This window comes from Neofelis nebulosa, chromosome 8 (assembly GCF_028018385.1).
Source record: "Neofelis nebulosa isolate mNeoNeb1 chromosome 8, mNeoNeb1.pri, whole genome shotgun sequence".
NCBI lineage: Eukaryota > Metazoa > Chordata > Mammalia > Carnivora > Felidae > Neofelis > Neofelis nebulosa.
Window position 1 is genome coordinate 22,414,589 of NC_080789.1, and position 22,162 is coordinate 22,436,750.

The 22,162-nt window shown below is 40.0% G+C and overlaps 1 protein-coding gene across 14 annotated transcripts in view; it reads left to right on the forward strand.

Annotated features, from left to right (window-relative positions):
• Positions 1-22,162, forward strand: part of ANKS1B (ankyrin repeat and sterile alpha motif domain containing 1B) — a 1,084,349-nt gene that overhangs the window by 770,206 nt on the left and 291,981 nt on the right. For all 14 annotated transcript variants that reach the window (XM_058741681.1, XM_058741678.1, XM_058741679.1 and 11 more), the window contains exon 17: positions 20,073-20,225. In XM_058741681.1, the coding sequence (XP_058597664.1) occupies positions 20,073-20,225 (153 nt within the window). The remainder of the gene's footprint in view (positions 1-20,072; positions 20,226-22,162) is intronic.

Here is a 22,162-nt window from a genome sequence, read left to right on the forward strand (position 1 = left end):
TTTTCCTCATGCTTCATGCCTTCTGCTCATACATGGAGCCTGTAACTACTCTGTTCTTCAGGGGTACCTTGGGAGAAGGCATGACTGATGTTCCTCAAGTTCTCTGGGCCCTTTCAAATGACAAAGCCCAGTACATACAGTGTATAAAATAACTATAGCTGTTTGGCCTGGACAGATATCCAAAGAGAAGGTGAATGTGAGAGAAGCGCAATTCTAACATGTTTACCGATGTACCAACATCCTTCTGCAGTTTCAGAAGGCAAAATGACAGCTGCAGTCTTCCTAAGCTAAAGCGGGGAGGTCTTTTAACATTCTCTTTTAAATGAATTTATCTTGGAATCGTTCATTATGTAGACCACAGAGCTAAAATATCATTTTTACTCATAATCCCCCCCCCAATATTTATAGAGAAAAAGTGGAGGAATTCTGTACGTAAATAGGTTTTGATCTATTGCCATCCCCAGCAACTGTCATCCTTCAATTTTGAGAAATTCACCCCCATTTAATAAAGAACAATGGCTCCCTTGGAATGATGCCAAAATCAGTAGTAATAGAAGAGAAACTCTAATATCTGGGCACTTTCTCTTCCTTACATAATTCTTCCAAGAAGATCACAGTTTAGAGCTGCAAAAGACCTTAAAACATCTAGCTCAATATCTCTCCTGAGTCTTTCACAGGTGAGGAGACCAAGTCTGGGTCATATTAAATGACTTGCCCCAAGGCAGATTATTTCTAAGTGACAAAAGTGGCACCGAATCCCAAGTGTCTGTATTCATGACAATTGCCTCCTGGGTGAATACTGTGCTCTATCAGAGACCCAAGGCTCTGAGGATGCTTGTGTATCTGGGACAGAAACTGTAAAAGGACAAGAAAGGACCAAATGACTAAACGTAAGAAAAGGAATTATTTATAATATTGGGCCTTTTTTTAAGTTTTGTGTTTAAAAGGTAGTTTTTACAACCTCCATACATCACTAAACTCCCTTTTCAAGGGTGGAAGGGAAGGATTGTTCCAGGGACCCAAAAGCTCTAGAAAAGCAGGAAGAAAACAGACATGAAAAAGAAGAAAGGCAGACATAGACCATGTCCACTGTCCAGTGGCCCGTGGGAGTCAAACCACTTGTTTACCCCTGAAGGTGGCCTTAGAAAAGCTTTATTAACAGTAGGCATTGTCGTCTCAAAGAAGGAAAAGCATAATGGAATAAAATAAAATAACTGAAATCATTTATTTTCTTCTTTAATCTGGGTAGAAAGGAAGGAAAGATGGGCAAGATAGAAGGGCACTCTCTAGGGTAATGAAGACACATCTTTAGAGCATTAAGCTCCACGGAGATGACATTTTTATAATAATTGACAGGGAAGCTGCATGGTGTCATAGTTGGGAATATAGCCAGAATCCCCAAGTTTGGTTTTACCTACTTCACCAGGGAGTTGTGAGACTTACGTGAGTCAACATTTATAAAGTACTTAAAATAGACCCTGGTGTATCATATGTGCTATATTTATGTTTACTAAATAAAATTTTTTTTAAATTTTTTTTAATGTTTATTTATTTCTGAGACAGAGAGAGACAGAGCACGAGTGGGGGAGGGGCAGAGAGAGAGAAAGGGAGACACAGAATCGGAAGCAGGCTCCAGGCTCTGAGCTGTCATCACAGAGCCCGACGCGGGGCTTGAACTCACAAACCGTGAGATCATGACCTGAGCCGAAGTCGGTCGCTCAACTGACTGAATCACCCAGGCGCCCCTAAAATTTTTTAAAAGACTGAAGGTAAACCATGAAAAAGGTGAGGTTCCTTCATCCCATTAATTATGTCCAAAAATTACTAGTCCAGGCATACACAACAAGCAGAGTGAGTCTCCTTTTATTCATTCAATAGATATATTATGAAATACCTACCATATAGGTACTGTTCAAGATGTTGAGGATTTGATGTTAGGAAACAAAACGTACATGGTCACTGTCCCCTTGCAGCTTACATTCTAGAGGGGAGTGCAGACAAAAAGAAGTAAACACACATAATTTCAAGTAATGATAAATGCTATAGAGAAATATTAAACAGGGAGTAGACAGAGTGAAGAGGATGTTCAAAATTTTGATTGTAGATGGACAAAGTAGGATTCACACCCAGGCAGTTTACCTGAAGTTTTTTACCACCTCACCATGTTGTCTAAATGCTATATTTCAAAGCACAATACGGGTACTAAGGAGATATTGAAATGACCAAGCTAAACAGTCCAAGTCCAGGGCACCTTCAAGGAACTTGGAATTTGGCAAAAATGTACTCTTAGAAGCTTTTGATTTAACCTAATTTAATCTTAGTTTAGCCACCTTCTACTTGTGTCACTTGGGCAAATTATTAAATTCTCCAGTCCACAGTTTCCTCATCAGTAAAATGGGGATGATAGCAGAACCTACCATGTTAGGTTATTGTGCATTGTAAATTTAAAACTCCTTATGCAGTGCCTGGCATTTAGAGGCACTAAATTAATACTAGTTATAGCTACTGTGTTTGTTCAGTAATGCTCATTAAATTAACAAAACTCAAGGAATTATTGCCATTGATCTTGCCTGGGTCCACATAGAAACAAAATGGACTCACTTCTTGATATAAGCCTATGCCTACAAATGCCTATGACTGCATTGCATAGTGGGCTTCCCATTCTTATGGATTTCTCATAAGGGCAGATTATTCATTTTCTAGATAAGAAGAAGGCAAAACTTTCAAATCTGATCATCATCCACTAAATTAATTTTTTTACTATATTTGGGATTATTGTTTAACCCACTAGTAACTAGAAGAAAAGGTGTTTAAAGTCATAACTTGGACCTTCCTATTTAAGAAATTAAGTGAATAAACATAGGGCTGAGAGGGCATCCTGACTGCATCTCTTAGAGGTAACGTAATCAGTTCCCAGCACCACATGGAAAGTGGCAGAGGAGTACATATATATGGAGAGTACCTTGAACAGCAAGAGCTCAATAAAGATACGTGGCATAGAATAATAGCACAGAAGTGAACTGAGAAGCTGAGTGGGCAGAACTTGCCAGTGCAGTTCCATTAAATTGCTAAAGGCATTGTGATTTCATAGAAAAGCAGAACTATGTAAATTTATAGATGAGATCTAAAAGAACATATCCACCATTTTGCATGAGCCATCTTCCCCCTTACTGTATAATTGAATTAAGTGCTAATTTAATAGTTGAATATAATTTGGCTGTATTTCTTATTTTTGATCAGCAGCACTCAAGTGAGAAGTCTGTGTTCAATTTATATCTGCATATGCAGTGAGCATCTACTTATGTCTCAGACACAGTGCAAGGAGAAAAAGTTGAGATTATACAGTATCTGCCTTCAGAGAGATTACAGTCTAGCAAAGGAGGTTGAACCAATATCCAAGTGATTTTAATGCAAAGCAGAGTGTGAACAGCTATAATAGAAGTAAAAATACATGCTCTGAATGTTAAGTGTAAGGGGAGGTCTCTCATGTACAGGAAATCTAGCTCATGGTACTCTGAGCAGAAAGTGACCCGAAGCATTTGCTTACTTGTTCAGGCAGATAGATACGCTATTTGTTTCTCATTTGTAATAACCATCCTCTGAAATACAGCCAGTGCCATCAATCCAGCTATGAATTTCATCCATCACTTTGCCCTTCAAGCTATAATAAGTCAAATACTACTTCAAACCCTAGCAGTTTTCTATACTCGGCTTCAATGGAGCAGGCTAAACTAGTAACAGAGTTAATATTCTCCCACCCTAAGCTAAGCACTTTTTAATTACCTGGTATTTCTTTGTGATAATTTTCTTTTTTGGTGGTAAATGGGATTTTAGATTTCTATCTTTTGACTTTAGGTTCTAATCTGATGTTTGATCTGTAGATCCATAGTGAACATAGTAGAACTACATAAGAATCCACGTTCCCCTGGGAGTTTCTAAACATGCTCAGAAAGACACCATAGGCAAACACCTATGTTAATAGCCAACACTTAAACACAGATTTTCTGTGTGCCAGGAACTGTTCTAGGTGCTGTTATATTAACTACACATTAACTCATTTAAATCTTAAAATTTATTCTCTATCTTACAGTTGAAGAAACTGTAAGACACAGAAAAGTGAAGTAACATTCCTAAGGTTACACAGTTAGTAAGTGGCAGAGTCGGGATTTGAACCAGGCAGCCTGGCTCCAGAGTCTATGCTTTTAGCTGCTTTCCCCTACTGCTTCTATCACCAGAGTATCACATGTCTGTGCTCTGGAAATAGCCTATCAATGCCTTCACCTTTGAAAAAATGAGTGACTATTTTCATTACCTCCCACAGATCTAGCATCTTCCATTTTAATGAGTAGAAAATTAACTTTTATTTTTTTAGCAAATAACTACTGTTCTTATCAGAGAAAATGAGTACTCAATAAACTATCAGATTCCTTCTTTTGTGTCTTCAAGAGAAAATGCAGTTTAGCTTTACTTGTTCTATGCATTGATAATGGTATAAATGCTAACTAGGTAACTTTAAATGATCTTTAAGCTTATAATTTATAAGCCACAGAGTCCCAACAGGTTAAAAGTCTTTTCTTCAGTGCATCACCAGATTTAACCCTCAATTCCTTCTTTACTTAGAGACTATTGCTTGTTGGGAAAAGGTTGTATTTATAGTTTTACTAATACTAAGAGGTAAATGTATTATAGAAATTTTTGAATGTGAAATTCTCTCCACCAAAGTATAAGAGGTTATTGCATAGATATGGAAAAGATTGATTTCCCTGCCTTTTACCTCTGGGACTCAATTTCATCATCATCTATCAACATTTCTGGTGTCCATTTTTGACAGAGCACTTTTCTAAGTGCTACTGATGTAGATGCAAAGTAACAATTGACCTCACTTCTTAGTATCCCTAGTAAGACTGAGCCAGATGAAAGAGGTCTAGGGCAACTCCAGACACATAATGTATGCAAACACCCACATTCCCAGATGTTCATCAGTGAATCTATGATTCGTACATCCATTCAGTCAGTCAGTTCATTTTGGCCCTATGCTAGCTTCGGAGATGAGGATGCAAAAATGGATAACATTTGGTCCCTGCCTCAAGGATTTCTACGTACATTTTGGACACAGATAAATATGTAAAAAGTTAAACCACTGTTTGAGAGGGGAAAGAAGTCCTACTACAGAGGAGGTTCAAGTTAAATACATGAGGGTCAAGGAAGGTTTTCTGGATAGGTAGATGGCACTTGAGCTGAATCTCAAAGAATTAGTATTTTTAGCCAAATAGACCATTGAGTGTGTCAGTCCAGCCAGAAGTTGCTGCCCGTGTTCCTGCTAGGTCTAGAGACAGTAAGGAGAAATGGATGCCCATATTCATCCATTCTCTATCTCTCACTGCATCTCTGTCTCTCTGTCTCCCTCTCTTGTGCATCCATGCTTACTTTCACACACACACGCACACACACACACACACACACACACACAGTCACTACCTCCCCCATATATTAACCCCAAGAGAAATTACAGAAGAGACACTTCCCAAATTTCTCCCATCCACTCAAGGTCCCTTTATTTTCTGTAGCTTATAAAAACATTGACACTTAATTTTTTTTATATATTCAAATATATACCCAAGGAAATTACATATTCCTGGAAAGAAGGAACCTTAGACCCTTTTACATTTTGATAATGCCTGGGATGATATGACATATATATTTCGTGATTAAAAGTTGTTATTGAAATAAATAAATAATAACTATTAGAGCTATTGTTAAGAGCTGACTCTACTGGGGGTTCACATGAGTACAGCTGAAAATTCTAAGTCACTTTAATGTCTGGGTCAGTTAAAACTTCTAAACTGACAAAAAAAATCCAAGACAATGAGGCTGGGAACATTTTCATAAGGGCCAAGATATTGTTTTTTGTGACTGCTGTTCTCACCTCAATTGTAGTGAAATAGTTCTTAGATTATTCCCTCACCATAAACATAAAAGGTGTTCTCAGCAACTCAGCCAGGGGTTCAAAATGGGGTTACACTTCTCCGTCTTCTAACCCTTCCTGAAATCCCTCCTACTAATTCATTCTGGGTGTCTCATATCACACATGCACCATTAACCAGACTGCTCACTGACCATGTGGCATCTGCTCTTTTCTGCCTCTCTTGCTCTAGCTTATCACCAAAGCTTGAAGTAGTGCCACCAGGACTTACCAAAAGTGCTCTCAATGCTGTTAATACCCACTGAGGGTGCCAAATCTGCTATTAATGACTGCCAAAGGCTGCTTCATAGCTGCAGGTGCCCAAAGTGTCAAAGGTACTGATGTTTCTGCTGCTGGCTACAATGCCCAGTATCTACCCATCAAAAGCACCTTAGCCAGTGCCAACTGAATGTTCTGCCAGTGCCACTGAAGCCTGCCAATGTGGGCACCACCACCAAGTGGCTGGTGCCCAATGGTTGAGGGCACCGATGTCTAAAATATAGCACCATCTCTGCTTGCTGATGAAGTTGTCGGTGCCAATTATGCTGACTCCTTTTGTTCCCAATGTCCCAAAAATGTTCCATGATGCAGCTTTTTTACTGAAGCTTCTTCTTAAGGCTGATCCATTGGAGCTAGGCCAGGGCCTAGTCAGAGCACCAGATCCTAAAATCCATTCAGATTAATGCATTCCCTGTGACACTTGTCTATTGTCCTTTGAATCAAATACGTATGCATTGGCCACCTTCTTTGAGCAGAAGAGTCTTTTGAGGACTCTGGATTCCTAATTGAAAGCACACTCGTGCAAGCCCAATCCTGCCAGTTTTCCATACATTCCCACACATGACAGATGAACACAGTCCTATTCAAACTGAAATCCATGCACACAGCTGTGGTCATCAAGCTGACAGATTCCCAGTCTATGTTAGAGAACAAGGAACATTCTATTTTGTGTTTCAGAAAATCATACAGAATCTGACCTCTTCTCATCACCTCTACTCCAGCTCCCTGTCCAAGCCAAGTAATGTCTTGCATTACTTCCAGAGCTTCCCAGCAGGTCTCCCTATTCCTACTCATGCCTCCCTGTGAACTATTCTCAACAAAGCAGCCAGAGTGACTCTACTGAAACAGAAGCTAAACCACGTTATGCATCTGCTCAAATTCTTGGACTGGCTACCTGTTTCTCTCCACATGAAAGCCAAAGCTTTCCAAGTCCTTCAGAGCTGTACCTTCTCTGGCCCCTGATCACCTCTCTCTGACTTGCTCCCCCTGCTCTCTTCCTGTACATGCTGCTCTCACCCCTTTGGTTTCCTTGATATTCCTTGAACAGGTACCAGTCTCACTCCTTCCTGAAGGTTTTTGCCTCACCTGTTTCCTCTACTTGGAATCTTCTCCCCCTAATTGCCAGCACAACCACTTTACCATCCTTAAATCTTTTTTCAAATCTTGCCTTGTGAGTGAAGCTTTCCCCAACCACCCTGTGTAATTCCACACCTTCCTTACTCCACAGACACTCCAACATATCCAATCCTCCTACTTATTGATTAATTTCCTTATTTATTATGTGTGTTAGTTATCTGTCTCCCCCACTAGAAGGTAAGCCCCATAAGGACCGGCACTTTTATATGTTTTGTTCATTGATGCATCCAGAACAGTACCTAGAGTATAGTAGGGAGGCTATAAGTGTCTGAGTGAATAAATGAGTGAATAGATGAGTGGGTGGATGGATGGATGGATAGATGGATAGATGGATAGATGGATGGACAGATGGATGAATGTATGGTAGGTCCCCAAATTTGTCATTCCTGTACTAATTTTTGGCCACCATGTCAATGATATCCTTTGTATTTCCTTACCCAGGCAGAACATAAGTTACTCATTTGTATACTGCTAACTTTGGTTTTATGGCACATTTATCTGTTTGAAGTATTTCAGTGGATGATGTTATTATGCATATGCCTGGAGGCTCTGAGAAAGGACATGGTTTTTAAATATCAAATAAATAGAATTGGTATTCAGAACATTCATTATTTTCTGAAAACTCAAGTTTGGGGAATTTTTTTTTGTTGAGATGAATAACATGCAAACAGTTTTCCTGACTGATAGTAGCATTTAAAATTTCTGTTTTAAGAGCAAAGCAGTGTGCTACATAACCATTAAATATCTACATGAATGTCAGAAGATATGTACCATCAGAGGAAAAAAAAGTGATTCTGTATCTTGTTCCAAATATAATTCATATCACTGGTGGAGCTTGAAAATGTGAATGATGGTGAGCATTGTTCAGCACCTTACTCTACTTGCAGTAAATCCCCTTCATCTTTAATCTGAGCTTTTGTTTCGTAGAAGAGCTTTGAAGCAAGGAAATACATCAAAATAAATAGTGATGTTTAACAAAAGTATCTAGGGTCAAAATTATCTCCACAAGGATTTTAGAAATGAAAAGATGGTTAAAAAAAACATGTCCTTTCACTGAATTTTTAAAAAAGCTTTTACAAAAAAACTTCAGAGTTTTAAAACTATTCAATGATATCATTCAACTCCATAACCATGTTTATGGTGTACTGAATGGTGGCTCTCTTGGTCTCTTCACCACAACCCCACAGATCTTACCTGGCGGATAACTGCCAGGTTGTTGGTGATGCTGCTGATAGCAGTTACTCGATGTGTGCATAGAGATGAAGCTGATGAGGCCAATGTCTGGCTGGCAGCACACACACTGCGTGCAAAGCAATAAAGAGATAGTTGTGTAATTGTTGCTATTGTTGCCATTGTTTTTTCCTAGCATGATTTGTAGAGGTTGTGTGTTTGGGAAGCTTCACTTCTTAAACTTGTGGTGAGTCCAGTGCCTTTGATCAATAGGGGTGCTAGGGGTGCCTGGGTGGTTCAGTCAGATAACCGCCCAACTTCTCCTCAAGTCATGATCTCACAGTTCGTGAGTTTGAGCCCCATGTCAGGCTCTGTGCCTGGAGCTCAGGGCCTGGAGCCAGCTTCGGGATTCTGTCTCCCTCTCTCTCTGCCCCTCCCCAGCTCATGCTCGCTCTCTCTCTCTCTCTCTCAAAAATAAGTAAACATTAAAAAAAATTTTTAATGGGCTGCCCCCTAACCCTGATTCTGTTCATTGCTTCTGAGCCCCATGTCAGGCTCTGTGCCTGGAGCTCAGGGCCCGGAGCCTGCTTCGGGATTCTGTCTCCCTCTCTCTCTGCCCCTCCCCAGCTCATGCTCGGTCTCTCTCTCTCTCTCTCTCTCTCTCTCTCTCTCTCTCTCTCAAAAATAAGTAAACATTAAAAAAAAAATTTTAATGGGCTGCCCCCTAACCCTGATGGCCAGAGGTAGGACTGGTCTGGCCAATAACATCATTCCCTGAAGTTCATTCCCTGGACAGCTCAGGGCCTGGAGCCTGCTTTGGATTCTGTCTCCCTCTCTCTCTGCCCCTCCCCAGCTCATTCTCTCTCTCTCTCTCTCTCTCTCTCTCTCTCTCTCTCTCTCTCTCTCAAAAATAAGTAAACATTAAAAAAAATTTTTTTTTCAACGTTTTTTATTTATTTTTGGACAGAGAGAGACACAGCATGAACAGGGGAGGGGCAGAGAGAGAGGGAGACACAGAATCGGAAACAGGCTCCAGGCTCCGAGCCATCAGCCCAGAGCCTGACGCGGGGCTCGAACTCACGGACCGCGAGATCGTGACCTGGCTGAAGTCGGACGCTTAACCGACTGCGCCACCCAGGCGCCCCTAAAAAAAATTTTTTAATGAGCTGCCTCCTAACCCTGATGGCCAGAGGTAGGACTGGTCTGGCCAATAACATCATTCCCTGAAGTTCACCAGCCTACTATTCTGTGCTACTGGAAGTTGATCACCTCTGTGTCTTGAAAGAGCGTTTATTTTTATTTATTTTTGAGACAGAGAGAGACAGAGCATGAACGGGGGAGGGGCAGAGAGAGAGGGAGACACAGAATCGGAAACAGGCTCCAGGCTCTGAGCCATCTGCCCAGAGCCTGATGCGGGGCTCGAACTCACGGACCGCGAGATCGTGACCTGAGCCGAAGTCAGACGCTTAACCGACTGAGCCACCCAGGCGCCCCTTGAAAATGTTTTTTAATAACGCATACTTTGTTGTTCATTGCTTCACTTGCAGTTTAGTACACGGTCTAAGGTTTGTCAAAATAAGGGATACCTCAGGCCCTCTCTGGGAAAGACTAGTTTGCTTCTTTTATTCCTGAGATAGTAATCAAAGGGCGTTAAGAGACCATCCAAAGCACTTTACCTTTACTCCCCCAAAATGTGGTGCCAAGTAATATCCGGATATCACTCCTACACTGCTCCTGCCCTGTGCCTAAAGCAAGGAGTCTTCAATTGTCTGATTACTCAAGAGACCCCATGTTGGCAAGGCTTAGTTGCTGATGGGGAAAAATATAGACGCTACCATTACGTGCAACTATAAGTGCATGATGACATCCAAATACAATTTGCTTACCTCTGAGGGTTTAAGTTTCTTCCTATTCTTCTATATAATTATGCCCATAACAGAGCCTGACTCTAAACAAAGGGACTGCAAGCCACAGATTTGTACGTGTTACATGTCTCCCTCACCTGCTGCATATGTACAACCAGAGACCTGCCACACCTCATTTCTTAACAATAGTCACAGTGTTTTAATTGTTTTGGTTCCCACAGAAGGAATCTCATTACATGGAGCACCCAGAGTCTCAAACTCCATAAAGGATATTTTCCTGAAGATCTCCTAAAACCCCTCACAAATGAGATAACGTATGTGAGAGCACTTTGGGGTCTTCAAAGTCTCATATTGTTAGGTGACATTTTCATCATTAATAGTCCTATCCATTCTGCAGACGTATCTCTCCTAGCAAAGTTGCACTGCAATAGCACTTAGATGGCAATGGATAGACTTTTTTCCGGGGCCCTGTGGTCAGTGGATCTACCTTTCTCTTTCATGTTCAGTCAGTCTTTTAAGAGCCACTGATGAAACAGCACAGTGATGTCTAAGCCCAAGTCTCAAAGCCTATGGGAGATGTGATCCTCACACTACTTGATGGACCTGCATTTGGACTGGGCAGCACACACCTGCTAGCCCTGCTTGTCCCGGTTTATTTCAGGGCTGCTGTTAGTCTGAGTCTTGTGTAGCAGCAGGACAGAGCAAAAGAGGCTAGAACAAGGAGCAGGAATAGAGGGGGGCATTGGACGACATCAGTTGTCTGTATTACAAAAGTCATATCAGGGAGTCTGTGAGTACAGGTGGGAAAAGAGAAGCCACAGTCCATTGTAGCTTCATAGGCAAGTTTAAGTCTCACTGAGACTGGTCCATTGGGGCTGTTGCAACCAGTAGGTTTACATAAATGATGGTCAGGTTTGTGTGTTTGTTTCCAGGGATGACTGCCCCTGCCCATGGGAAGATCTTTACCAGTATTTCACATACAAGGATCCAGCTCTCACCATGTCCAAGCCCTTACAACTGTTTTAACACAAAGATTATTAACCCCAAAATTACTCCAGCTATGCCTCTCATCCTATAATCTCCAAGAAAGGCCAGCAAAATCCCAAAGCAAAAGACAAGCCCTCTATGTCATCTCAATCTCCATAGCACCCTTGGACTTATATTCCCTTGTATTTCAGACCTTCCTCAACCCCGAGTCCTCATTTATCACTTTTTTCCAATGCCTTTTCCTTGTGCTTTCTCAAACCTTCCATCTCCCTCCTTCTCTTTCCATGCAGACTCCATTTATATAATTCAAATAGCTCTGATTGCACTTTCTACTTTCTCATCTCTAACCTATACCTCAACCCAGGGCAGCCTAGCCTCAGGCTAGATCCCATGAACCCTTCCCCATCCTCATCTCAGTAGACCTTTCTGCAGCATTCCATCACTGCTGACTATACCTTCTTTGAAACTAAATTTCCCCCCGCTTTCCTTCTTGTCTTGACTATTCCTTTTTTGGCCTCCTGAGTATACTTCTTATCTTTCACTTTGCAAGTATTGGTTTGTCCTCACACCACTTCTCTTCTCACACTACACACCCTCTGCGGTCTCATCCATGCATGATTTCAGCTCCCACTTACGGTAAAAATAACTAAGATTTATTGAGTGTTTCTGTGTGCCAAGTACGGTGCTAAACTCTACTTGCATTGTTTCACTGAATGCCTATGACTACCCCCAGAGGTAGATGTTAATTTTATCTCTCACATTACTAATCAGAAAACGGATGCTAGGGAAGATTGAGTAGCTTACTCAAGGTCATACAGCTAATAAGTGGAGGAGCCAAGACACCCACCTATACTCTTATGAGGCCCAAAGTTACGTCTCCTCAGACTTCTCCCCCAAATTTAGAGCACAATTCCACAGCATCTATAATTTCTCATATCTCAGAATCATGCATGTCACCTCAGTCTATTTTCTTCTCTTTCTCAGCTAGTAACATCACCATGTACCCAGATACAAGGTGTCAAAGCTAGATACTTGAGGTCTTCCCACAACTTCCCCCTCTTATCGCTTGCATAGTTTATCACAAAGGGATGACAGTGTGATTGACAAAAAGATGCCAACAAACACAGTAAAAGGAAATGAGGTTTCTTTTAATGGCAACGGATGTGAAAATTAATGGCTTCACAAAACAAGAGACAGTGCAACATACTGTCAAATGGAAGTATAGGCTTCCTTAAATGTTATGTATGAAATTCCCTTATTTTCAATTCTGTTTGTATTAGAGGAAAGGCTAAGCTGCTAGAATAGAAACTCCATAATGTAGTGGTTTAAAGAATAGAACATTTACTTCTCCCACGTAACAATCTTGAAGTAAGCAGTCCAGGTTTACAAGTTGGCTCTGCTCTATGCAATTCTTGAAGAACCCAGGACCCTCCATCTGTTGCTCTGTCATCCTCTAAAGCACTGCTACTCAAAGTATGGTCCACGGACTGACAGCATTAGCATTACTGGAAGCTTGTTAGAAATACAGAATCTCAAATTCTCCACCCAACCTATTGAATTAGAACCTGAATGTTAACAAGATTTCCCACATGATTCTTTTGTACATTAAGGTTTGAGAAGCATTTCCCAAACTCTGGGGTATTACTTTGCCTGTATAGTCAAAGCTGGGCTACAGACACTTTATGTTCCAGCTCATGGGAAGACAAAAAAAAAAAAAAAAAGGCAACTCTAGAGCAAGGATCCTATCTTTTAGATTGAAGGTGACCTGGAAGCTTCTTTCACTGCTGACTCCAATTTCTGTCCCAGCTTAGATTTTCCCCACACTTTGGGATTCAATGTGTTGAATCAGATGGCCTTGCTGTGACCCTCTGTTAGGAATGCCTACGGCCTACCCACCATTCTGCCTCTCAGATTACAGACTGTGCCTAGCTCCCATTCATATTCAGCAGTTCTGCAGGCCTGGCAGCTACTGGAGCTGTCTCTGTCTAGCTCTGTCCTGCCAGATGTTCCTGCTGGAAAAAGAGTCACAGTGCTCCTTGTGGATGCTTCTGGCGACTCATGAAACAAGTATGGACGCCATCTTATCTTTAGCCTAAATGTCCTGTGTTGTCTTTTTTATTTTTTTTTATTTTTTTTTTAGTTTTGCCTTTGGGCTTCTTTTTTTCTTTACTGGATAAATAAATCTGACACTAATTTGACATTAACTTACAAAATATAGGATTGCAAGATTTCAGAATTATATAGGAACTTTGAGATCATTTGCCCAACACCATCATTTTATGGATGAGAATGCTGAAGCTTGGAGAGGTGAGGTAACTTGCCCTCAGTTACACAGCTTGTTAATAGAAGATTTGAGATGCTGGGCTATGGAAACAAAGCCCAATGCATTTTGTAACACAGCATATTACCTGTAATTGGGTCTTGGTCTGTAATCATTTTAAGTAGTTGTGCAACATTAATGTTAGGCATAAATATAGCCCTCATTTTCATAATATGTAGTACAAAATACAAATCTCCTTTACAAGTGGACTCCATGCCACTAAAGTTAATTTGTCACTTAATCTTCATGTGTTCATTAAATCACTTAATTTAATAAACATTTGGCAAATACCTGATATGTATGAGATGCTCCACTAGGCACATAAAAGACAAAAAAATGGCTAAGACCTCGTTTCTTCATCAAAAGGGTGACAGTCTAATGAAGAAGATGGATGCTCACATCTCTAGCTATAATGGAATTATATGAAAATTACTGCAAAAATCTTGGGGAAGATATGATTAATTTTGACTTGGGAGTAGGAGTAGCATTGGAGAAGCCTTCACAGAAGAAGCAATATTTAAATAAGACCTTTTAAGAATGGATAGAATTTCAACAGGAGAACAGAGGAGAAACAGTATTCCTGGCAGAGGGAATGGCTTGAGCAAAGGTACAGAGGTATGTGAGCTATAAAATGGATTATGCCCCCCGAAATCATACTCTTAAGATCCAGAATTACTGAGTTTTGGATTAGTAAAGCTGCAGGACATAGATGTTTACTAGATGACAGCCAGAAAGCTTGGGAAGGATGTTGATGTTAGCTCAGCTCTGCATCCCTGGTCTTTCTCAGTCTCATGGAGATGACTTTGGACTCGTAAATTAAACAATTTGGATCACTTTATGTGTCATCTTGGCTAGGCCATGATATCCAGATGTTTGGTCAAATTCCAGCCTACATATCACCATGAAAGCGTTAGTTAGATGAAATAAACATTTAAATCAGTGGGCTCTGAGTAAAGCAGACTGCCCTCCATTATATGGAGGGACTCCATCCAATCAACTGAATGCCTTACAAGAACCAAGACTGAGGTCTTCCACAGAAAAAGAGGGAATTCTGCTTCCAGACTGTTTTCAGGCTTGGGCTGCAACATCAGCTCTTCCCGGGTCTCCAGTCTGACAGCCTGCCTGCAGATCTCAGACTTGCCAGATTTCAAACTTGTGCATGTGTATATACACATCCTATTAGCTCTATTTGGAGAACCCTGGCTCATATAAATACCAAGGATTTTGAAATTTAAAAATGACTGTATTAGTTTTCCCTTACATGTCAAAATTTCAAAGCTTTACAGCAACGAAAAAATACATTTATTTTTCTTACAAGTTTGTAGGGCAGCTGTAGTTCATCTAACTTCAGCTGGGTTTGCCCAAACTCTAGTGACCCAGGGTAGACTCTAAGCTCTGGGTTACATTTAGGTTTGCTCCACAAGTCTTCATCTTTCTCCTGGGACCAGCAGTTATGTGACTGCTCAGCCACTTGTTATTCTTATACTAGAGCGTAAAAACACAAAAGGAGGAGTAGATCACAGAATTACAGAGCCTTCCTTACTTAAAAATTGTCACACTGACACTTCTACCTGTACCATTGGCCAAGCAAGTACATGGCCAACATCAGTGGATGGAGAAGTGACTCCAATCACAGTGGATACAATGCAGATCCCTTGGCAAAGGGCACAGAGGCATAATTCTAATACAGGAAGAAAGTGAGGAATTATAAATAACAATTCAATCTACTTGAGTGGCTTTGTTAGATGCATTTCTGAAAAGTAGCTATCTGCTGGGGGAAGGCAGAGTATAAAGAGGTTAGCAGGCATAAACCCTTTTTAAAACAAGATAGGAAAGGAATGAAGTGAGGGAAAGAGAGGGATGACAGAGGAAAGAAGAATCTTGATTAGAAGTTGAAAGGATTAGCAGCCAAAGGATTCAATATTATGCAGTTTCAAAGCATAGGCTAAAAAAACACACAAATAAATAAATAAAAATAAGCATGAACCTAATTTAGAGCAGTGGTGAGGAAAGAAAACTGAGCTATTGAAGACGTATTATATTCAAAGTACTGTGATAGGCAATTTACATGCCCTATATCATATAATCTTTACAACAACACTTGAAGTAGATATTATTGTCAGGTTCCAAAGTCCACTTTGGAAGGAGGGAACTAAAATCAAATTTATGAGACTTGTTGCCTAATTAAATATGATAGTAAAACAGAAAGAGGAAAGTAAGATGACTCCTGAGCATCTACTTGAGAAATGGTGTAATACTTCCCCCCTAATTGAGATTGGAATCTGAGAGGGAGGGCCGGTTGTGAGCTGAAGTAGATACATTTTTGACTTGTGTTATGTGATAGCTATAGGCCCTCTATGTGAGAAATCCTGCAAATTTTTGGAAATTTGTATCTTCAAGCTCAAGAAGAGAAACCAATCCTGAAGAAACACTATAGAAATAGAGGCCAAAGCATTCCAAGCATGGAAAATAATATTAGCAAAAATACAAAAGTGTCTTGCACATGTTCATGGCATGGCTAGCAACTTAATATACTGTTTAGGGTACACATGGCAGAGTAGTATGGGATTAATTTGAAAACAAAAGTTTGTACTTGATCGCAATTGTCCTAGAATTCTGGAATAGGACATTTGCATTTTTACCGAGAAGGAGCCACTATAGGTTTTTGTGCAAGCGTTGACTTAAAAGCCTGGCTTTTTGGAAAACTGATGCAGCAGCATGATATAAGCTAAACCAAAAGTGGGAGGCCACGTGGAAGGCTCTTGCGTTAGTTTTTGTAAGCACTAACAAGAACCTAAACAGGGTAGTGACAGTAGGAACAGAAATGAAGGAACAGATGGAAGAATTGCTTCTAAAGAAATTATTGTGCAGCACAGTAACCACTCTGCATACCATTAAATACGTGTCAAGTTAATTTTGTAACTTCATTTGGCTCTAATGCTTTCCTCTATTCAGGTATGCAGAGCCTTCATAATTGATTGGTCATCTGTTTATATACTTTCTAATTAAGAGTTATTAATTTCCCTGAGGGAGAGACTATGACTGTTTTCTTCTGTACTGTTCCACAACATTCATCAGAACAGACACTGACTAAATATTTATCAAGTCAGTGGCTGGATCAACGCTGCCCCCGTACACATCAGCATGTTCATCTCCAGGTTCTCTTCACTCTTGCTCTCTACCTTGTTCCCATCTCCCATTCTCCCACCAAACACGTTCCTCCCTCTCACCTCCTTTAGGTTGCTCAGGGAGAACTCGCCTCACGGGAGTAACCAGATTACTTAGCAGTCTGCGTTTAGTCAGATACTGATATGATTTATTTTTTTTTCAATCTTACCTTCAACCAAGTTCAGCTGCTCTGTCATTTTTAATGTCATTCAGACATATCCAATAACTTTCCAGTCATGTAAAATATTGAAAACTCAGTTCCAATCCACTTAAGCCTCTAATTTTATTCCCTTTGACCTTCCCCTTCCCAAGTTTAGGCTTACCCCAAGGGACTGGTACTCTTTTCTGATTCTAAATTTGCTGCCACTGGGGCAAGAAGGAGGGATTGGAGGGGAAAACAAACTTTTTTTACACTAATAGGGTTTGCTTTGAAGAGGTCTAGTTGGTATCCCCACCACCACTCTTTGGCCAACTCTGATCATCAACCAACCTCTGTGTAGCAGATGACAAGTAATTGCTCTCTCAAAGGAGTAGTGTGTGTGTGTGTGTGTGTGTGTGTGTGTGCGCGCGCGCACGCACTGAGTTCTCTGGTATGGGACATCTGACTCCACCCCAGACTGATTCAAGGCTTCCTAAGTTTATCCCCTGTATCTGCTGCTGGGGTCATCAGATCCTGGATGGCTAACAGTAAGACCTTTGCCAAGCTGCTAATTTCAACTCCAATGAGCTTCTCTTCCTTGCTTCTTGCCCTTTCTCCAGTTATTTCCTTCTGTCAACTGGGACAGTCAGGGAGTTTCCTAAGCTGCAGTGAGTAATCAGCATAGTAGCATTGGATCAACCACCTCTTAATAAGTACTGGAGAATATCCCTAGCCCAATGTTTTTATAACTCTATAGAATATGAGGTACTTAATACTTTGTGCCTCTGCTTTGGATCCTAATCTTCAATTTTACACATACACAACATTCAGTTATTTGCAACTGCCACTAAACTTCATTTTACAAACCCTGAGTTGTCATTTACATTTGTAGCTACTGCATAATAAACATTGTATTAAGTGTTACTGAACAAACATTCAGTGAGTAGTTAAACTGGGTCAGTCCAATGTACAAGTGACATACAAAAAGCCTGATGCAGTTCAGACTGTCATGCAAATGATGAGTTACACCATAACTCCCAATAGAGGACATTTAAGCCTCAAAATGGAAAATAGATTGGGAACTATAGGAAAGAGGAAAGGAGAAAAAGTAATTTAAAAATGATGGAGTAAACATAATCCCAGAAGAATAAGAGAGAAAAAGGCAGAAGAAATCCTTAAAAATATAATTGCCTTGACTTATGATTGAGCTTGTCCAGAAGGAAAATAAGCTACAAGTTCTATTTGGCATATATGTGGGGGATTTAAATATGGACTGTATATTAGGTAATATAACTTTATCAATGATAAACTTCTTGACTGTGATGCTACTATGGCTATGTAGGAGCATGCCCTTATTCTTGGAAGATGCATACTGAAGCATCAAGGGGTGAAGTTTCATGATGTCTGCAAATAGTGTTAGGGGAAAAAACATATTTCTAATGGTTCACCTAAAACAAAGTGTGTTGTGTGCATGTGAATGAGGAAGTGGGTGTAGAGAAAAAGGTAGAAACCAAATGTGGCAAAACGTTAACCTTAGGTGACTCCGGGTCCAGAATGTTCTGGAAAACACGGAAATGCTCCTCCAGGCTCTGTCATCAAGGAAGGACTTGCCCAGCAGCAGGGAGAGTGGTCAGCAGACAGCCTCCAGCTGTCAGCATCTGCAGGGTCTGCCTCTGCTATGGAGAGCAGCCTCGCTAGAGTCATGGTTCTCCCATGGCAGCCATATCCAGCTGAATGATGGGGCACAAAGGCTGCCCAGCACATGACCTCGAATAACATGACCTTTGCCACAGAGGCTTCGCCAGGACCCATCACAATCCGTCTCCTCTTCTGCCCAACTCTGCTTCTCATCCCTCGTTTTCACAGGTGTTGATCCCTAATGAACACCTTGAATCCAAAAAAAACAAATGGAAGAGTGAGAAGAATCTCCAAAATGAGAATGCTGCATAGTGACAGAAAGCCTACCATGTTTAGGATTAAAATCTGAATCCCTGACAGCCAGACTAATCTTTTCTCTGCTAACAAATCAGAATCATCTAGATTTCCATTAATATTTATCTCCTTGAATCTGAAGGGAGAGGAAAACCTATGTATTTTGCCCAGTTTGCTATTCCCGTCATGAATTTCACTGAAGGATCACATCCGGTTGCTGAAGCACCACCTGTCCATAATAGCTGAAGTATTAGATACACCGCATGGCATCCAGAGCAACGCCAAGCCTTAGAAGTGAGTTACTTCAAAATCCAAGAACCACAAATTCAACTAAAATTCCAAATAAAAGCTAAAAGACTAGAATAATCATACAAAATTTTAAACCCAGAAGTTTCTCTTGCTTAAATTACTTTCACACTCCAATTTAAACTGAGAAACATTATGCTGCTGTCACACTTCTTTGTTCTCCTAAAGAAAAAAAAAATCTGTATATAGCTGACAAAAAATAGGAACCTGTCTGCCAGCAAGTTCTCTATTCATGTCTAACATACTGTAGAGTCTATGCAGAACACATGGTCTCTAAACACCCAAAAGCCTCTTCTTCACTGCTTCACACGGCAGTATGTTTCTCCAGCGTGTTTGCACTACCTACAATACATGTCTTGCATAAGCATGAATTCCTTTGGATGTTTAAGTCATGCATTATTTTCACATGCTTTGATGTTATACATATGAGAATTATCATCTACATTTTGGGAGCACAGTTTCTTGTGCCTTCAGCATTGAATTTAATACTGCTCAACTGACATGATTTTAAATTCCATCCAACAGAATGTCAATAATGTTTATAACAGAAATTTGACATATTTTGTTTTCTCAAATAGGGAGTGGAGATAGCAACTACATTAGAAATTTCTCGGTGCAGTTTTGAAAACTAATTCAGCGTGAAAATTATCAATGACTTAGAATTGTGCATAAAAGTATTTTGGTTTTCCTTATTTTCTTATCCAAAAAGATCTGTTGCTTCACATCAGATGAATTTCCAAGTGGCAAAATCCATTGTTTGACGGAACACAAAGTAACCTAATCCTAATGTGATTTTTTAAATTACAGATGAGACCCATTGGCCATGATGGCTATCATCCCACTTCTGTCGCTGAGTGGCTGGATTCCATTGAACTAGGTGACTACACCAAAGCCTTTCTAATTAATGGCTACACATCGATGGACCTGTTGAAAAAAATCTGGGAGGTTGAACTTATTAACGTAAGTTGGTCTCTTAAAGACACCTTCTCATTCACCCTTTGTAAATGAAATTCCTGTTGTAGGTGGGTAATTTTTTCTTTCTTTGTTGCTGTTTGGACATCCATCAAGAATTTGCAGATATGCCTTCTGCTTTAAATGTATTCAAGCCCAAAGAGATCAACTAGGTCTGCATAAATAGTTTTAATGCTGATACTTTACTCATTTCATTTTTACTGCTCTTTTATTTCTAATGGCATCAAGGAATGAAAGAAATGAAGAGGTAACATGTAATTATCCTGCCTTCACATTATATTTGGCATCGTGAACATTTCTTTGCTAAAGGCAGTGAAAAATCATTTAATCTTTTAGAGAATTTCTTAGATTTAAATTTTATATTCTAAAACTGAAGAAAAACACTCATAAACTGAAAGATAAAGCATATAAATACCTAATCATTCAAAAGAGATTTTTTTTGTACTCTTTATACCACTTTCTCTCCAAAAGTCCAGTCTCCACGTATTTCATGTCATTAATTATTTTAAATGATCGTTATTAGTAGTAACTAAGTAACTAATTATTCTTTGCTTTTAAAAGTCTGTTTTAAAAATAATATCTTTTCTAGAACATCCACTAAAAACTATTCTTTAATCCAAAAATCACTTTAAATGGACAAATTCTTGGCTGCTTCTTCCAATTTGCCATCAGCTCCTCTTTGCTTTCTGTCCTTACTCCCTCACAAAAGCTATCATTATTTCAGAAGAAACCCATTGTCTGACTAAAAGCCTCTGATTAATTTTGTTCTTAGTCTGTGTGGCAACACAGTGGAACTAACAGAAACTGTATTGCATTTTAGTTGCATCAAGAAGATTTCAGTTCTCCACTGAGAATCCAATATTCATTTGATGACTACTCTTAGCCATTTGTTAAAGGGGCACCTTCCATAGATCAAACAAACATGTTTCCAATTAAGTGACATTCTAGTCAATGATAATGATACAACTTGATAAATATCTCTATATATCGTCTTCTGAATACTGTTGTTCCCCACTGAAGAACAAATACTTAGATAGCACATGAGTCACTCACTTAACTGGCATTAGCAGTAATCCCTCATTGAAAAGAAAGGATTCCAATAGAACTCTATTATAAAATGTCTTCTTTGTAGCAAGGATCACTGAAGCAGGTTGATAAGTCTCTCAAAATCCAAATGCCGGGGCTAACATTTAAGATGTGAGCTTGAACCACACGTTTCCCAGTGCTGGGAGTGCCAGCAGCCTAGGCATCCTTGTTCAATCACTGTGTCCCTTGAGGATGGCTACAATGACTGTGGGTCAGTAGTGCTCTGAGGTCCCAGGTTTGATGTCAGGGCTCAGAGATTGATCCACCACCACCCATACACCAGCCAACCTTAAGCTGGGACAGAATAATACCCTTTTCCACCCATACAGAGTCTTTAACTATTTTCCCTTTGGTTACATTTGCTGTAATACAGTCTGACTTCAATCTGGGGACAAGTGCCTGTCACAAGCATTGTATCAGAATTGAACAACATAGTCACTGTGTCTTAGCTCTTGAGGCCAGTTCTTTAGGCCTGGAGTGCATCTGCATCTGACACCAACCCAGTATATTTTCCTTAAGCTGATGGAATTTAAAGTTTACGACATCTATATGGGCAAGTTCATCCCTTGATGAGGAGGCTACGCAAGTCATTTAATTCCATCGATATTTTTATTATAAACAAAAATTGGTCTGCACCTTTAGACTTGGAAATCAGAGAACAAAATTTTTATGCTCACTGGTACTGCTACAAGGGTAGTTCATTTGATGGTTCAGGGTTGTTGGGTTTTCAAATGAAAGAAAGTCACAATGTGTGCCTTCTGGCTTACAAAGCTTTGGTCTCAAATTAAAGACTTTAATTTATCCCAAATAATGAGGGAAGACATCCAAATATAAAATAA